Source organism: Lissotriton vulgaris, unplaced genomic scaffold, assembly GCF_964263255.1.
Source record: "Lissotriton vulgaris unplaced genomic scaffold, aLisVul1.2 SCAFFOLD_1342, whole genome shotgun sequence".
Lineage (NCBI taxonomy): Eukaryota > Metazoa > Chordata > Amphibia > Caudata > Salamandridae > Lissotriton > Lissotriton vulgaris.
The window spans coordinates 225467-244385 of NW_028248619.1; the positions used below are offsets into that span (position 1 = coordinate 225467).

General features: G+C 42.8%; 1 protein-coding gene across 2 annotated transcripts in view; it reads left to right on the forward strand.

The window, feature by feature from the left end:
- Nucleotides 1–18919, forward strand: part of TMEM150C (transmembrane protein 150C) — a 268665-nt gene that overhangs the window by 190862 nt on the left and 58884 nt on the right. For both annotated transcript variants that reach the window (XM_086950025.1, XM_086950026.1), the window contains exon 3: nt 12679–12760. In XM_086950025.1, the coding sequence (XP_086806151.1) occupies nt 12679–12760 (82 nt within the window). The remainder of the gene's footprint in view (nt 1–12678; nt 12761–18919) is intronic.

Sequence of the window (18919 nt, forward strand, 5' to 3'; positions counted from 1 at the left end):
AATGCAATAGGTCTCGCATTTGCGAGAATTTAAGCTATTGTCATTTACAATACCAATAGCTTAAACTTGAATTGCAAATGATTATTTCCATTTGTCATGGTTTTCAATCTTTCTCTTCCTCCTCCTTTTCCCCTCAAGCACAGTAGCACCACCAAGGAACGCTCAGGAAGGGACTGGGGAGTCCGGGCCCCATAGAGCCAGCCCATTAGCCTATCCAGGCCAAACAAGGGCGTCCAGCTGGTAGGCCGGTTCATCCTGACCCCCATTAATTCAGCCATTGAGCGCGACCAGCTGCAAAGCTAAATAATAACTATGTAGATTTGCCATACCCATCCCTCTGTCATAGGGGGATTGCCGGCAATAGACAAAGGCCACCTAGGAGCGACCCCATGCCTAAAGGAAAGCGAGTCCCATCAAAGCAAGGGTCTGGAACCATCGCTTAGAAATTGGGTGGAAAAAGTTAGAAAAATCATACAAAAATCGGGGCAGGACCATCATTTTAAAAAGGGCCAATCTCCCCAGGACAAGCAATGGTAGACAGACCCACTTCTGCAGGTCCCATCTCATTCTATTGACTAGGGGGTCAGATTGAGGCTCCAGGACAAGTCTGGTAGAAGTGAGCTATAAACAACCAGGTATTTAAAGGACAAATGGGATAGAACGATTGCGGATCGCCAGGAACAGCTACTCGTGTCATCGACAATGGGGACCAAGAGGGATTTGGATTTGTTCACCCAGGGCCCGTTTCCCCCCCATTTATCTACTAGACTTCCAAACTGCAAGGACCTGAGGTCTGCGGGTTTGCTAAGAACACCAAATGTCATCCATATATAGTGCAATGCGCTCATAGTGGCCCTCGTCCCTAGACCACCCAGTCGCAGCGAATGAGGCATGCCAGGGCTTGATTGCCAAGGCCAATAAGAGTAGAGAAAGGGGCCAATCCTGCTGGGTGCCTCCACAAATAAGAAGTGGAGGAGACAGGATACTGTTGACCCTGACCTGGATGGACAGGCTGACTGGCAAAAAGAAGAAGAACAAGGGTGCATAAGCAGATCCTCCATCCGGCTCTCTCCAGCACTGCAATTAGAAAGGACCAATCAATGATATCAAAGGGCTTCTCAAGTTCCAAAAAGAGCAGAGCTGAGGGGCACTGAAGGCAGTGGGCTTGGAAGAGGGCCACCTGAATTCTCCGGATACAGTGCGAGTACCGCAGCATGGCATGAAGCCACACTGTTCTGGATGGATCAGATATGCTAAATTGTGGCACAGCCGGTTAGCCAAGATTTTGACGAACACCTTAATGTCTAAATTAATAAGAGAGATAGGCTGATATGAGAAACATCTATCCAGCGGCTAGCCCGGTCTAGGGATCACTACAATCGTAGCAATAACCAAACCTGAGGGGATTGTCCCCCGATCTGCCGCCTCATTTTACTTCACTAGTAGGTGGTGAAGCAGGAGACTCCAGAATCTCCGATAGTATTTAACCAGAAACCTGTCTGGACGTGGAGTTTTCCGTTGTAACATATCTGAGAGGGCCTCCCTGATCTTCTCCACTGCAAGTGGCTGATCGAGGTCTTTAGCCAATGATATGGGCTCAAGGGCAGCAGAATATCATGCAGCACTGGGTGCGCAGTCTCACGGAGGGTGGGGGGGGGGGGGTGCAGTTGAATACACTGTATGTTAGTAAACTACAAAAACGTGCACCAGAGCAAGGGCCTGCTCACACAAGTGTCCCTAATAGATGTCACCACCCTTGGAGTGGCCAAAAGAACAATTTCCACATTACTGCTAGGAAACAAGCAGTAACATTTGGCAGGTAGTTCCTACATCACAAAACAAGGGTACTGGGGAGTAAAATTTCTCAGGCAAGAGTATAGTTAAATAAGTTTACTGTTGGATACCCCGAATTAAAGACATCAACTTGATTTGGTGTTTGTCACCACTTTCATATTTTAAGCATTGTTATTACTAAGCAGTGCGCAACCAGTAAAATGAAGTAAGTGCAGGCGACCAAACTTTTTCTTAAAAGCTGGACAATGGGAGCTGCTGAGTGCTGGAGTTATCGAGTACTAATGCCGCCTTGTCTTGATTTCACCTTATTCTCTTTCTGACACCAAACTACACTTGATGTATATTTACCTCATTTGTAAAGATCCCTTTTGATCCTTGCTGCCTTGCTTTGTCACAGTGCTTCTCTCTGTTCTTTTTTCTTTATCCCCTTTCTCTCACTTGCTTTTAGTAAAACACTGAAAATGGGTAAAAAAAGTCTGAGTCCCAAAAATGAAAGCCGGTGGCCTCACCTGCGACTTTGTAAAGCAAGTAAAATGTATTGATCTAAACTAATTCCTCTGTGTGATGTGTATCTCGCACTTGAGAGCCAGAAAACATGTGGAAATACTTTTGAAATTGACTCTTGATGATAAAGGGTGAGATCTGTAATTATGTGGCTCCTAGTTAGTGCATTATTTAATTTGTTGCTTGTATGTGGCACACCTCCCCAGGTCCCTTTTTTGAGTCACGGCTTATTTTTCCTCATCAGACTTTGATCCTAAGCAAGAGAGAGAAAAATACAAAAGGGGGAAGAGAAAGACCAAAAAATTGTGACACAGGGAGAAAGCAAATCCTGCAAGAGTGAGGGACAAAGGGTGGGAGTGCCTGGTAGTGTATTAAAGAGGCATGAAGTGGAATTAAGACTACATAGTTTGGTATTCCGCAAGCCAGCATTCAACAGTGCTTGCAGCTGGCTTCTGAGCAAACTTTGGACCCGGCACTTATCCTTTTACAACTCAAGCACTTCTTCTAGCCATTTCCTCAGTTCTCATTGTATTGATTTTAAATAATGTTTATCAATTCTTCCAAGTGCATGCATTGTGCCTCATTTTACACACCCCACGAATCAAGAGTCTGTTTTCTCTCAAGCAACATAAAGACAAAAGCCACATTACATTCCCACACAAGTAGCATTTCCTTAAAAGAGCACCTACAAGGTTTTTCTGCACAGAAAGAGTAAATGTAGTGTGTTTTGTAAAGCGCACAGCTGCCCCAACTGGGCGTCCCGGAACCCTTCCTGGCTCTCCCTGTGATGTGCCCCTCCTGGGCACCCCCAAGGTGAAGCCAGGCATCCCAGTGTTGTAGGGGCCGTTGTGGAGATTAAGCAAGCTATTGCCCAGAGTTGCAGCAGTAAGCAGTAAGGAAGTCCAAACCTGGTAAAGCCATGGCCATTATGTTAAAACAACAGCAAACTTTGCAGTATTAGTCACTCACTGACTAGGCAAGAGGCTGGGAACCTTTCCAAGTGAAAACCAACCTTAGAGAAACAAAAGAACACCCATGACTAAGGTCTTTACCTCAGTTCAACGTAATGCACGCGCAACTTGTAAATCTTAAAAGCACACATTGAGTGTCCCTTGTATAAGCGTACGGTCCAAAATAAAGACTCATAATGCCCGTGACCTTCTTGGTTCCACATCAGGTAGCCTTCACAAGTGCCAGAGCACTTGTGGCACTGTTTCAGGGCAATTTGTGACACTACTACAATGAATGCTACAAGAACTTATTTTGCAAAGATTGAAAGAATATAAAGATTCTGTACCAGTCAAATGTCCATACAACTGCAGAATAGTGCAACACAAACGTAAAAGAAAGACTAGCAAAGCCAGTTGGTCTGGGGTTGGCTGAGATATGTTTGGTTTTGCCAATGCTCGCTATGACATTCGTTTTGTAAAGCTTATTTTTTTGGGTGAGCTGCGGGGCCCGCAACAATATAAAACGAGGTGGCTAAAAGTAAAAATATATTTTGGTCTCAAAAAGCCCACATTGCCTTAGTTATCCATTGCACTGAAGGGAACTACTTTGTGTGTGAACGTGCTCCTTTTGAATCCTACCACTCACAATGAAGATAACCAATGGGTGAAGTGGGCTGAACCACCCCCCATGCTACACTGGGCAGAAGATAATGTGTCTGACTCAACAACATGACAGTAGATAAAAGTGGTTGGCTGAAATCCCCTGTAAGTAGGTGTATTGTATATAATTATAGTGAAATCAATAGAACTTGGAAAACACCTGGCCTAAAAATTAGCTGGCTATATTAGTCTTTATTCCTGATCCACAACATTATCCACTGAGAATCTTTGCCTAGAGAGATGCGGATTCTCTTTTTAGTTAAGCTTGTTTCTTCAGTTTTTGTGACATTTAAGTGATCACTGACCTTCTTTTTCTTTGCAAATCTCATTATTTTAGCTGCGCAAAATGTAGTTTTTTATTTTTATTTTAGGAGCCTACGTGCCTCAAAATGTTACCTTGAATTTTCCCTTACCTGGAGCTCCCTAATGCTTCATGAACGGTACAAACCCTATTTGCATCCATGCTAAAGAAACAGAAATGTATTTCTGTAGAAGAATGTTTTTCTTTTACAAAAATGTTCTATTTTTAATGGAGATCTCTCATGGCATTCACAGCTCTTAGATCATGAGTATTGGTGTTGCTGCGTCTTTTTGCCAACTCCTCTGCGGGTGTAATAATAATTAGTTTTCATTTATCTCTTCTTTATGTAGCTTATGTCGTTATTGACCTTCAGCTGTGACTAGTTGTGGTTATTGGCTGTGATCACTACTGAGTGTGCATCAGCAGTAACTACTGGCCTGCTCTCTTTTGGAGCTGTTGTCAGTAATAATTGGATGTTTGGATTCTGTTGCTGTTGTGGTTGTTGGCATTCTCTCCTTCACGCTTGGCAGCTGTGCTTTTTATTCTCCCTGTTTCTCAGTGTGTAATGATTGGGTATTTCTGACCCATAACAAATCCTCAATTAATTTTTGTTCTGCCCTTTCTTACATACTTTACCCCGTGCAGTTCATCTAAACATGCATTATGCTTAAAGCATGTTTTAAAGACTGTAGAATTAGCAGAGTTACAGTAGGGTGATGTAGAGAGTAGTGAATGTCTATTTGTTGTTTGAGTATTTGCAGCAAGCTGCGCACACGGATATATTACTTGAGAGTGCACATCACTACACTGATTGAACAGTTAGCCTTCTGTTCAACACATAGTTTTGGGGACAAACTTGTCATTTTGTATGAAAATCTCATTTCTTATCTAAATGCTTATAGAAATCATGGCACGCTGTACCTGGTTGTTTGAGTTTCTCAAGTTAGAAGCAGGGTTACTTAATATGGATTTTATTTTTGTGCTGCAAGTGTTGGGTCTTACTCATGCCTAGCAGAGTATCTTATAGACTGCCTTAGAACTCTACATGGGCAACCTCTATAAGCTGGCGTAGCACGGGCAACATTTGCTTTTCTGTAATGGTCACCTTTCTTTTTGTAGTATCTACATAAATGTAAAAACTATCTATATATGGCAAATTATCCTTACAGTTGCATGGATGCTGGTTACCATCCTAAAGTAATGTTTACCAGGCGTTCTGTACATACTAATGTATAGTAACCGCTCTGTATGCTGCAAACTCAGATCCAGGAATTTGAAACATTCCCTCATACTATACTCACTGGTAAGTGGTAAGTCAAGGCTTTGTTAATTAAACCGGCCTGGCTTTATTGCCTTTTTATATATAAAAGATAACATTGATATATTCCTTCCACAGCTTCATTTGGGCGATAAGGGGGTTCAAACCAGAAAAGAGATCAGGTTTTGAAAGTCACACTTAAACAAATTTGTCAAATTCAGCACAAAGCTGAACATGCTGTATTACCTTTTTTTTTAATTGGCATTTCAAAAAAATATTACAATGACATTCTGTGTCAATCATATAGAACATAACATTTTACAAACCCACTACATTACAACACTCCTCCTCCAATGGAGCATGCTTCTGTACAGTAGTATAAGACAAATAATGATAAATACATTCTTGTTCCTTCTATGGTACAGTTCGGGCAGTTCACAGTTGTACTTCGGGGTCATTGAGATATGAAATGAGGTAAATCCAGTAGTCCTTGGGGCGTGATCTTAGTGGTAGTTCTTCTTCATACGTCTTCAGGGTGTCCTTGCAATAGACCAGGTTTTGTATCCAGTGTTTGAACTGAGGTATATTTTTACTGCCCCATGTGATTGAAACCCTACGTTTGGCCACGAGAAGAGCTATCGCACAGAACCTTCGTTTTAATGCTCAAACCCCCGGTAGCAGTCCCATTAACACGTCTTGATATTGCATTCTAGTAAAATGCTGTATTACCTTTTATCTGAAAAACAATCTTTGGGAATAACGGAATTTTGTCTGTAATGAAGATAGTGAATACCTAATGAGGGGCATGTGAGTAATCAAGGCATTCATGAATAAGCCTGTGCGCCAGATCCTTCTGGATGTTCTGTACAAGGCCTTGATGCCTATGGTGACAAGTAGTTTACATTCAGAATCAAAAGGATAGTTTACAGCCAAATTAACATGCTCCATGCTGTCACAAATTAATTTTATTCTGTGTAGAACAAAAGGGTCTGATAAAGCATCCGTGTCGTTGGGTGGAAATGGTTGTGAAATTCATTGGCAACCTGCAGCAATCGGTCTCCTGTGCGGGATTGGACAAATTGTTATGGACCCCAAGTAACATTATGGATAACAGAAATTGTAATATCAGGGTACATGAGGAAATGGGTAATCTCATTTAACCACTGCTCTGCTATTCTTCCATTAGGAGAGTGATCTTATTACACGTTTTCGGTTGGATCACTTGTAAGACAGTGGTAATGCTCATGGTTGATTATCTGTGAATTGATTTTTGACTTGTAATCCACAGTTCCTTTGGTCAGAACATGTCCATCCTTGTCGCTGGTTTAATTAACTACAGATATTGTACCAAATACTTCAATTGCCAATCATTCATTCTTTGTGCAATTAAAATCTCCATATTTCGTATTTAGAAACCGCTTGCCAAGTCCTACTCTATCTGAACTAATAATCTCCTTGCGCATTTCAGTTGAGCAGGGGTAGAGTTGATTACAAGGCAAGCCCAGTAAGCTTAGTCAGGCTTGCGTCATTTTTGCCCCAGAAGAAATATTTCAGACATATAGTACGATAGACCCTCATAAAATCCAATTTCACTTCAAAAATGTATTTTTGAGAGGATGGTACAAAGGGCAGTCCTTTGATAAGTATACGTGCCGTGTGTGCCCCAACCCGGGTGGCACTTTTTTGGGGGGCAGCAGCGAGCGCACGGTACGTTTTCTTCTTTTTTTAAATTATAGTCATCGTCGGTTAACTCGCCCCCAGCCACCCGTTCTTACCTGCACCAGCTGTCACTGGCTGGCCAACTCAGGTGGCAAAAGCTCTAGCTACGCCACTGGACGGGTGTGGCATAAGAGAGAGCAACGAGACACCAGACATCTTCACTCTGACTGTTCTTGCAGCTGAGCCCGCTTGCTCTGCCGAGTCATTGATATCTGAACCAACAATAAACTCTGTTAGTTTTTCATCTTTTATGTTCAGTACACTACCCTTAATGTGACATATGACCTACCTTTCAATAATATCAGCATCTCTGCCTTTCGATGGATGGTTGGAACTCTGGACCTTTCTAGAGCTGAAGCACAAACCACCAATGATATATGCAAAGATATGCATGAGCTTTAATACTTGTTTTCATGTAAATAACGACCTTCCGTGATTTGTGAGTTAAATCTGCGATTTGAATAATTCATAATATAACAAGTCCCCCAGTGTATTACCATACTGAGACTCTTAAGAAAAAGTAATCAAAGTCTGTACGAGTGAAAATTCTTCACATTGAGTAAATATTGCAAGTTAGAGTTCACATTCCTTGGAGGGATACCTCTGCAAATAGCACACAGATATTAAGAGCCTAAATCCTTGATTACAAATGTTATCCCAGAATACTTCTCTGAATGTTGGAAAGTCATCACCATATCCAGGCACACCAACTCTGGTAACAGTAATCTGGCTACAGTAGCTAAAGAGCAGAGAATGCTCTGAAACACGAGGAACCTCTACTCCATGAATTCAAGATGGCCACCACCATTGCAAGTCTTGTGGCGCCCTGGGACTTGTAGTCTGTCCTAACCCCAGCCATGTTTTTCGCACCGAGTGTGGTTCGAATAGTGTGTGCCTCACATCAACCAGGATCCACAGTTTGCTTGCAACACTGACCACATCTGCCTCAAAAGAACTGAGCACCCATGATTTTGAAAGGGGCATTTCCGCATCTGCCCCGTAGCCATAAGTGAGCGTGGTCCATGGATCATGGCAAATATTTGGGGCTCCCCCATATGTTTCCTCTTTTTTTTTACTACTTTGTTCCCATTGTGAGGTTACCATCTTTCATGGGGAAGACATCAGAGCCCCCCCGGAAGTGGATGAACCAGAATCCAGACCCCCACCCTTCCTCCACCATACTGAGCATAACTCCTCGAGGCATGGCCCCATTTTATTTTGTTTTTATACATTTTATTCATATATTCATCTTTTATAATTATCTAGAAACAGATCGAGCTAAAACTGCAAATTCTGCTACCATTAAGCCTGCCATCCTATGATGTTAAAGAATGTACATTCTGTGTATCTTTTGTTAAAAAAATATGGAGGCTTAAATGTGCACAACTCAAAACAAAAGGGGTGGAAGAAGGCGAAAGCTCTCCGTGTTTTGTGAGTTAACATTAAGGAAGATGAGTGTAAGAGAGACATGCTGAATATTTAAAAAATACGCTGAAAGGTACCGAATGACCCAGTGATTGGTTTAAGGATCGGCACTTCAGATTGTAAGTCGTTAGTGTAGTAAAGGAGGTGCAGGAAAATCTATGCCTCTAATGTAGTTTAGGAGGAAACCGTGTTAATTAAAGAGAAGAGGTCATAGAAGGTAAACCTATGGATGTTCGGTGGCTGTAACACTCTCAACCTCACGTGGATCTTATTTATAATTTAAGATTATATTTTGTGGTTTCAAATCATGTGTTCAGCACCCCAACTCCACTCACTGTTCATACACCACATCACAGCAGGTATGGTTTGGAACCCAGCTTAGCAAAATGTAAGGAGATTACCGGCCAGTCACGCTGCGTTTGTGTTAAGATGTAAGACATTCTTAGCCATCCTTCACCGTTTTGTGCTACATTTGTTGAATTTCTGGATCCTGAATTTACTGCATTTGTAGCCAACATTGAATTGGCATGTTTCAATATTTGTGGGCTGGCTTTGCAGTATTCCTGTGCACCTGAAGTGTTTTTGCTGCCGGATATTCCTTACCTTCCTTAACATCTAGTCAATAATTGTAATACCCCAAATGAATTACTGAGCAACCAAACCAGCAGTGGAATTAGTCCAATCTACTGCATCCATACTCAGAGTCAATGAAAAAAGTCTTCTAAATTAGCCATTAAAAAAATGTTGCCTTCAATTAGCATTGCTTTAATAAGATAGGAATTGCATGGGCGCTTGTAACAGGGCGTGGCAATAAAGGATGAGCATCAGTTTAGTAATCGGAAACACACAGAGGTACCCGTTTGGGCTGGACTCTTCCTATTGGAGCAGGACCAAGGCTGATTTGCATAGGGCTGGGTCTTTTGTGAGATGGCATGGTGAAAAAGAAATTTGATGGGTTGGAATGCTACTCTGAGTGATTGCCAGTGGGTGTGTGTTAGGCGTAACACCCTAAGTGGCCAGGGGTATGCCCATGTGTAGGTCCTGTATTCACTGTGCCACTGGAACCAATTTGCACCCGATGGAGAAGTCCAAATAGGCCAAAACAGGTCTTGAATTGCTTGTGTTTCGGTTCATAGATGACCTAGCTTGGCATTTTGGGGTTGGACCGTTCTTATTTGAGAAGGACCAAGGTTAATTTGCATATGGCTTGGTCTATTCAGAGAGGCATTGTGGGCCGATGAGTTGAAATGCAGCCCAGAGTCATTCCCAGTGATTAGACTATTTGCAAGCATCCTCCCATCACCTTTTGTGTGTTTACTAATATGAAAACCTGCAACTACTACTCATTGGACCACGGATTGAGATGATCTTGCGGTACTTGCCATTCCAGAAGTACTGTACACCATTTGCCTTACATTGCAGAGGACCTGACAATGACCTCTGCCGGGCATCTAAAAAGAAAGAGCTTCTTTCTGATACAAATTTTGGGCTTGTGTGTATATGGAATGATATTGGGCCAACGTCTTCCAGAGAAATTGGCCTAATTTGGGGTATGCACCCACACAGTATGTCTATCCTAGGTCTTCATGACAACAACTTCACAAGGTAGCTTGACTGGCAGCCTAAAGAATTTCTACTTTGTGCTCTCTTAGTGGCCAAACAGGTATAGAGGCTATTGAAGTCAGTAAGAACACCTCGAGGACTGGAAACAAGATGTAATTTGGCTACCATAGAGAAATCTTTGTTTGCAGTAGATAATTGGTGGACAAACATGAGTAACATTTGCATGGATTTGAGAACTTTTTGTGTTTAACTTACAATTTTTGCTACTGTGTATGGCATACATTTAGGACTGCTTTGATCTTCAAATAAACAACCTCACGACAAGCATCAGATGAAGTATTACAGATTCCTTCCTTTCCCACCCTTTCCTTTCCACCTCCTTTTGCTTTTTACGAGCACAGATAATAAGGTACAAAAGGGTAAACATATTTCTTGTTTATGTAACAGTATAAAATACTTTTATATTTGTTGTTAAATTCATGCCATTTTTATATTGGATGCAGTGAATACCAGCTGTGCTAGGCGCGGTGTCATGATGATCATGTCATTTGAACTTACATTTAATGGCGTTTGGTTTTACCCAGTTGACTGTGTAAGATCCACCTGGCTTTAGAAATTGAGTTTTTTCTTTTTTTAAAAGAGACATGCTTGCCGACCTGATGGTGCTCGAAGCAGCAGATCCCCTAGTATAATGTTTTGCAGTCATTTAACTAAAGTTGTGGTTGGTTGATTTAGAGGACAAAGGACTAAGGGGCTCATACATCAAGCTATTTTGCGACGGCAAACCGTGCAATTCGAAAAATCTGCCATTTGCAATTGCAAAATGGCCTTTTCTAATGCATGGAAGTTTTTTGCTTTCGCAATTTAGGTTTTCACGATTCCCTAAATTGCGAAAGCAAATAGGGAATCGCAATTTGCGATTACTTAATGCACTTGCAGGACACCTTTCCTAAATGCGAACTGTGCATTTAGGAAATGCTAATTAACATCAACTTCAAGTTGATGTTAACCATGTGCATACTTTGAAACATGCACAAAACTGCATTTTTCAAATTGCCTTGTGCCACACATATGGCCCTAGTGTACGTGTGTGCCTTACATGTGCATATTTTTTTAGGGGTGAATCTGGTGGGTCTTAGGCCCCAGGGCACCCTTGGCTTTGCATTACCTAATTTGTGATTACCAATTAGGTAATCGCAATTTAAGTAACGCCTAGACCATTCTCATTTATGGGCCTTGAGGCTCATAGGAAAGAATGGAGTCGCAATTTATTTATTTATTTATTTGTAAAGCGCCAGAATCGACCCCCGATGGGGTATCTCTGCGCTCGGACGAGCAGCGTGTAGAGAACTGTCTACTAAAAATCAGAAACAGAAGAGGGCGGTCTTGAGCTGTTTCTTGAAGTAAAGATAGTGGAGAAGTGTGGCTCACTGGTTAGAGGAGGCAGACCTGGAAGCAGAAGTCAGCCCAGGACCAGGGTTCAATTCCCGGCTCGGCAGGGTCTTGAGTCCTAAAATGTCCATGGACTCGACAATTCTCGCTCCGGTGCCTACTCGATTCACGGGTTCACACTCTGCAACTCTGGGCAATAGCTTGCTTAATCTCCACAACGGTCCCTCGTGGTGGGATGCCTGGCTTTCACCTTGCGGATACCCTGCTGGGGTTATCTCACAGGGGAATACCAGGACGGGTTCCCTAAGCAAGCGCTTAGAAACCGCTTGGTGATTTGTGCTATATAAATTCCTGTACATTTACATTTACATAGCCTGTACACTGTCTTAGTTGTAAAGGGAGCTTATTCCAGTAACACGGTCCCAGATAGGAGAGGGACTTCCCACCCTGTCTGGTCCTTTTAATTCCAGGTACCACAAGAAGGGATTTAGATCCTGAGCGGAGAGACCTCCGAGGTGTGTAGTGCAAATAGTGATTCCCTAATTACGCTTGCGATTCTTAAGGAATCATAATTAGAGAATTGCTGTCTGCTGCCTGTTTTGTTGCATTACATTTTATGCTTACCAAATAGCGATTTCTTAAAAATCGCTATTTGGTGATCGTAAAAGGAAACTTTCATGCATGTGCCACTAAGCCCCTGCAAATTCTTAGGAATTTACGATTGCGAAACTCATTTGTGTTGAAATGCAGAGCTGTTTTTTGTGTACAGTTGAGTAATAAGCTTTCCTGGAGAACATCAAATTCTGGAGTCATAAAAAAATATATTTTAATGAGAGCTTGATAATGCACTTAGCATGACTGCTGCGTTTATTTAGAAAATTACCATTGAATAATGTTTTATAATTTGTCTCCATGAATATGCATCGAAGAACTTTGCCCTGCTAGCAGCACTAACCTAGGCTTCTCCTTTTTAATATTCATAATTATGTCCTTGAAATTGAAAATAACATTTTCTTCTACCAACAAGACATATTCTACAAATTCTCATGCAAATGTGATAGTGTCTCTGGGGGTACCTGATGTCTCTTTGTTTCTGCTTTCTCCCATCCCAGGTGTGAATGGAAAAAGATGCAGTGTGTGGATGTTTTTACCGCTGGTGTTCTCCCTTTTTACGGCCTCCGGACTATGGATAGTGTAAGTGGCCATCGTACAATATTACGCTACTCGGGACCATCCAATGTAGCTGCAGGAGGGCCAGAGAGATATCAAATTTTCAGTAAAACCACTGACTATGTGAATTAGTTTTGTAGTAATAATTTTATGTAAATATATAATGTGTGGATAACCTCAAAGTCTACTTTGGACAGCCTTATGTAGTAGCTGATCCCCTTCCTTTAAATCTAGCCCGTGTTTTCACCTCTTGAAACATGATCAGTGTTACAAATGAAGGATTTGAAAACAACTTGGCTGCTAGGGTGTTTTCCCCTCCTGTGCTGGAAAGTGGTATTTATCATTGTTCATGACAAGGTCAACTCGTCATAAGCACAGCTCAACCGTGCCTCATGACGAGCTGGCCTTGTCATGAGCATGGAAGGGGTTAAAACATATTTACCGATAACAAAAATAGTTTTTCAAATACAGCATTGTCTTCTGGTAACACCAACCTCTTTCTGTAGTCATTAACACACAGTATAGGAAAGCTGACACACGGAGCCACTGAAAGATTGAATTCTGATATTGGGATGATTTGAAAGATTATTGGGGCCTGATACAGCTTTGTGCTGCATACTGACACCAGTAATAATATCTTAAAGAACACAATAATAATAACTCGCCTTAATGAAAAAAAACATCTCCGGACTTTTCAATTTTTAAGATGGTTTGCTAAAATGTAAAATCTATAATAAAGAACGCCACAATCCTAAAATGTCTTAAATCCTTACCGTAGCCTTTCATCCCTCAACCCTAATTGTATCCCTATAATCCTTACCTTAACCTCCTTTTACATGCCCCTTTCTCTTACATTAACCAACACAAACTCTGACCCGAACCCCAGTTCTAACGGCAATTTGCTTTCCTGGGAGTACATCAGGTGTACTCAAGGAACTCTAGGACCAAGATGTGCAATTATGATAATGTGCGTTTCCACATTCAACTTTATTTTGTTTATCCACAGCGAAAATATTTTCCCATGGGGAACCCCCTTCCCATAAATCTCTTTTACATTCATGGATGTTGCCTCACCATTCCTCCTGTGGAAGCACACTTATTTACTCATGCCTTTGACTGGAGTAAATTAAACTTCAAACTTTGAAAACTCACAAGTGTGTTCACTTATATTTGCAAGTAGGCCCAACCGGAAATGTCCCCACCCTTGCCAATAACCGTCGATTTGCTAATGCAATAATTCAATTTTCACATTCCAAATAGTCTCTTTAATTCAAGATTGTAGATTTACCCAAGACAGGCCGTTGGTGGTGGGCTTGGTGGCTGCGATGGATCGTTGCATGATTGCTGAGAAGACTGTGTATAAAATCAGGGGTTTCCCTAAGAAGTGGGACTTGAAGTGGGGACCCTGGAATAGGTACCGAGTTGAACTCTGTGACTCGCCTACCTCCGAGCTTTATATGTTCCGTGACGGACCCATAGGCCGTATTTTGCGCTGATTTACAATCTGCTTGGTTTATGTATTATTCTACATATATTATATTGTTGGTGACTGAATTTCTGACTCTCATCAATAAAATCTTATGTTAAAAAAAAAAGATTGTAGATTTACGTGCACACATTTGTTATTTTGTCCAAACGTGTTTAACTTAGTTGTGATTTCCTGTTGGCATGCCCGCAGCGGTTACATCTGTAGGTTGCATGTTCCCTGGTGGCTTTTGGAGGATGTGCTGGTTTCGGGTTAAAGAACCCAACCTCATCTGAAAAGGTAACCTTTGAGAGATTTGCCTGTGCTCCTTGACATCATTTGTCACTGATGCCTTCCCATCAACAATTTTTACATTATGCGGCCTCAATTTTAAGTTGAAACAAACAAAAAGCATGCTTCTTAAGCCCTTAAAGTTCCATGGCATTTTACCCAGAACCCCCTTAGAGTCAGCCTCCCTTTTAAAGCTGCTAGAAGAATCGTTCAGCGAAGAGGTGTGCAGTCGTGGAGCAAGCGTTCTGGGTTATTGAGTAGTGCAGATCTATCGTTTTTTTATTTAATGCCCTCTCATTGGTATGCTTATGGACTATGAAGAGGAACTTAAATATAATTCTTGCTTCTAACTGGAGCCAACAAAGTGCTTTTGATGCTGGTTTGATGTGGTTGTGCTGCAATGCGTCTTTGCGAATTTTGGGATGGAGGGAAGTTGTGTATTGGTCCTCCAAAAAACTCTTGACTTAAGGGGGAAAAAGAGACTGTTGTGTCCAAAAGAATTCCCAAATCCCTTTACTATTGATGATGTTTTGGGAGGAGTTTCAAGGCTTAAAAGCCAATCAAAGGGCAAAGATTCACAGTCTGTTCCTCTCATCACCAGGATTTGAAGCAGGAGGAATGATTGTGCCGTTCAGCAGGGCCGGACAATGCGTTACCTTAATGGTAACTGAATTAAATGAATTACGCTCTGGTCCTTGAAAGTGCTTAGAAGTAAGTTCCCCAGCAGGGGACCTTACCAAGGTGTTTACAACATAGAGCACTAGGAGGACTTCGTTTGCAGGCACTGCCCACAGGCTTCTGTTGGTGAAGTTGCTTTTAAGTACACTGCCAGGGGTTCAGGCAAAATATTTACCCTAATGCAACTATTATTAGGGTAATTACATTAAAAAGCCCCTCATCATGCTCCTAAGAGCAACGGTGCTGTCGTTACTTTTTTCTTGCCTGATGAGCAACCCTGATTCTGTCCCACAGGCAGAAAAAGGTGAATTGTGCCTGTTTTGAAATTCACTTGAATATTTTGCCCAGCCCTAACTTTCGCCTGTTTCCTATGGTTGTCCTCCAGCTTGAACCGTATTTTAGGGTCTTTGGTGTACATTTGGAAACTCACCTAGTGTTGTTCGAATAGCTGAGCCAGTGGTCATACATTTATGTTGAAGAGCAAGCAGGAGAGAGGTGATTGATTCCTGGCCTGCGCTATATAACACAAATCGAGAAGATGTTTCCACAGAACCAATTCTTTTCTGAGGTCCACTTGAAAGATATGGTTTGATCCTGGCCAAGGCGGATCCAGACTTGCGAGCTCACTGCTCCAACTTTTGCAGAAGGTTTCTGTGGTCCACTGTGTCATAGTGTGCATCAAGGCAGATTTCTTGTCTTTACCCACAGACAGTAGTGGAGCTTCTCTTATATGGCTTAAGGAGGATTCTGTCCCTTTACGTGTCTCAGTCATAACTGCTGGATAGAGAAGAGTCTGTTCTCTTTTATGTGTTAATGACATTTTCTTGTGAAGTTCCCTTAAATAACCTTGGTACAGTAGAGTGGCATAAAGACTAGTTGATAATTATCAAGGATCTTCCGTTCTACTGTCGGCCTTTTTTAACGGTGGGGTCTTACAGTTAATTTTGGCGGACAAGGACGGCCTTATGTTTGTTCATGATAAACGCTTCATTTCTCAAGGCAGTGTGGATTTCCACTGATTATTCTATAGTGGCACTTTTGTATTGACAGATTGGGAGGTTAGGTTGGGTGATTTGTGCAGGGGATAGGGATGTATTTGTGCTTTGAGAGGTGGGGATAGATAAAGTGGTAAGACCACGTGTTCTAGAATTGACAAGTTGGGGTTGTTCGGCTTGTGGTTAAAGACCAGGTTGAACATGTGTTTGGATGTGTGCATTGGACTTAAATTTTTTATTAATTTCCATTCCAACATACAGTAAGACAATTTTGTACATAATAAAGCAGTGTAGCACATCACTTCACCATAATTATCTTCAATTATTATAAAGTCACAATTTTGCAAGTTCTCAGCATCAGAAACCAGACCCCTTCCATTCATGCTTGGGTCTTCATACGGCATCAGAGTCCGAGTCATCATCATCTCGGTCCGGTGGTGGATCACAGATGTCACCCCTATATTTATTCCAGGCCCCCCAGATTTGACTCCTCTTTTTAAGGCATCCCCTACTACCGAATACCGCCCTTTCGGCTATCATGGCCGCATCCATGTCCCTTCCCCATGCTACTAGAGACGGCACCTCTGCCCCTTCCCATTTTTGTGCTACGTTCCTTTTAGCAACCATAATTCCTAGTGTTACCCAACTCTGCCCATAACGCGTGAGGTCATTAGGCTCCCATATATTGGCTCCGGTAGAAGCGACACTCCCTCCGATTGTGATATTGTCCTCATTACTTGTGTCCAGTATTCTGTTATTCTAGGGCAGTCCCATATGGTGTGAAAAAAGGTTCCCTCGTCCCGCGACCACGCATGCAGAAGGGGTATTCTGCCCTCCCCATCTTGTCTACGGTGTGCCTAGTGTAGTATGACTGGTGTAAGACACGGAGTTGCACTAGTCTGAGGCGTGAGGGTTTGCCCACCTCTCTTGGGAATGCCAATGCTTCCTGCCACTCTGAGTCGTCCATCTCACCAACGTCTTGTGACCTTTTGTTTGTCAGAGGCTCCGTCAGGTCGGTCAGGTTATTTACTAGTTTTGGTACGTAAGAGAGGTGGCCCTCCTTAATATGTAATCAGTCAACAGCCTGTCCTCCATAGGGGACGCCTCAGGAACCTCGAAGCCAAGCGGTAGCACCGTCATCAGGGCATGCCTTATCTGTGTGTACCTGAACAGACATATCTCCTACCGTGGATATCCCAATATCATCCCAGCGATCAAATCCCTTACTATTCCTGAGTCTGCCTAGCCGTTTCATGTCCCACAGTGGTGTAAGTCGGGTCCGCACCCCTCACCATCCTAATTTGGCCTGGGCCGCATACCACAACGTAAGTGTATGAAGTAGCGGTCCGAATAGTGCAGAAGACATTTTCTTATCGTATAGGGGAGCAAGCATACATCTCATGTCAAGTTGCGCTCTGTCTGCCTTAAATGCCGGATCGGTCTGTGGGACATGTATCCATTGATTAATCACTTACAGTTGCGCTGCCCAGTAATAAAGTTGTATGTTGGGGAGTGCTATCCCTCCATCGTACCAACCGCACACTAACTTAACCTGTGCAATACGTGCTGGCTTATTACCCCACTAAAGGTTAGAAACCTGCACTGAGATAGTCTTAAAGTAAGTTGGCTGCACTGGATATGGCGTGTTTTCCAATACATATAGAAATCGGGGTAGGGCCATCATTTTGAAGAGCGCCGCCTTTTCTAATAATGTTAGGGGCAGCGTCTCCCAGTGGTGCACGTTTCTTTTGATACTCTCTAGCGGTGGTTGCAAATTTTTATTAAAAATTCCCCCGAGTTGACAGTAACGTAGATACCCAAATACTTAAACGTACTTCCCGCAATCTGAAGCGGGCAACTTTCAGGAAGTCTCGGAGGTGGGCCGTGCAGTATATAGAGCAGTTTATGGTGTATCCAGATGCCCTACCTTAAACCGTACACACGTTTAGGAGGGTCAGTATGGAGCGCCTCAGCGAGGTCGGATATAACAGGATATTGTTGGCGTACAGGGACACTCGGTCTTCCCAGTTATCTGTCCATTTAAGGTCTCGTATCATTGGCTCCCACCGTATCCATGCTGCCAGTGGCTCTAACACCAGAGCAAAAAGCAGCGGCGACAGTGGGCAGCCCTGGCGGGTGCCCCTCACCAGGGGAAAATCATCAGAAATGTGACCATTGGCTGTGACGTGGGCCATAGGCTTGGTGTATAAGAGTCGAACCCATGAACAGAATTTTGGACCGAACCCCAGATGCTGTAACACAGCGAGGAGAAAAGGCCATTTGACCATGTCGAATGCCATGTGCACGTCTAGGGAGAGCAACACCGCCGGTTCCTGCACATATATTGCACGTGCCAGCACCCCATGTAGTCTCCTCAGGTTGAGAGCCGTGCTTCTGCCTGGCATGAAGCCAGATTGATCTGGGTGTACGAGCTTCGATAGGTGCGGTGTGAGCTGATTTGCCAATAGCTTTGCGAGAATTTTGGCCTCTGCATTTGTTAAAGAGATAGGCCGGTATTAGGTACATTTATTTACAGGTTTCCCTGGTTTCAGAATAGCTACTATGGTGGCCGTTCGCTGGTCTGGCGGAAGTTCGCCCTTCTGCAAACTATCAATGAACATATTCAACATGTGAGGCGTAATGGAAGCTGTCATCCTCTTATAGAGTTCGATAGGTATGCCTTTTGGTCCTACAGCTTTGCCCAATTGCAGCGCCCCAATGGCCGCCTGCAGCTCTTCCACCGTGAGATCAGCC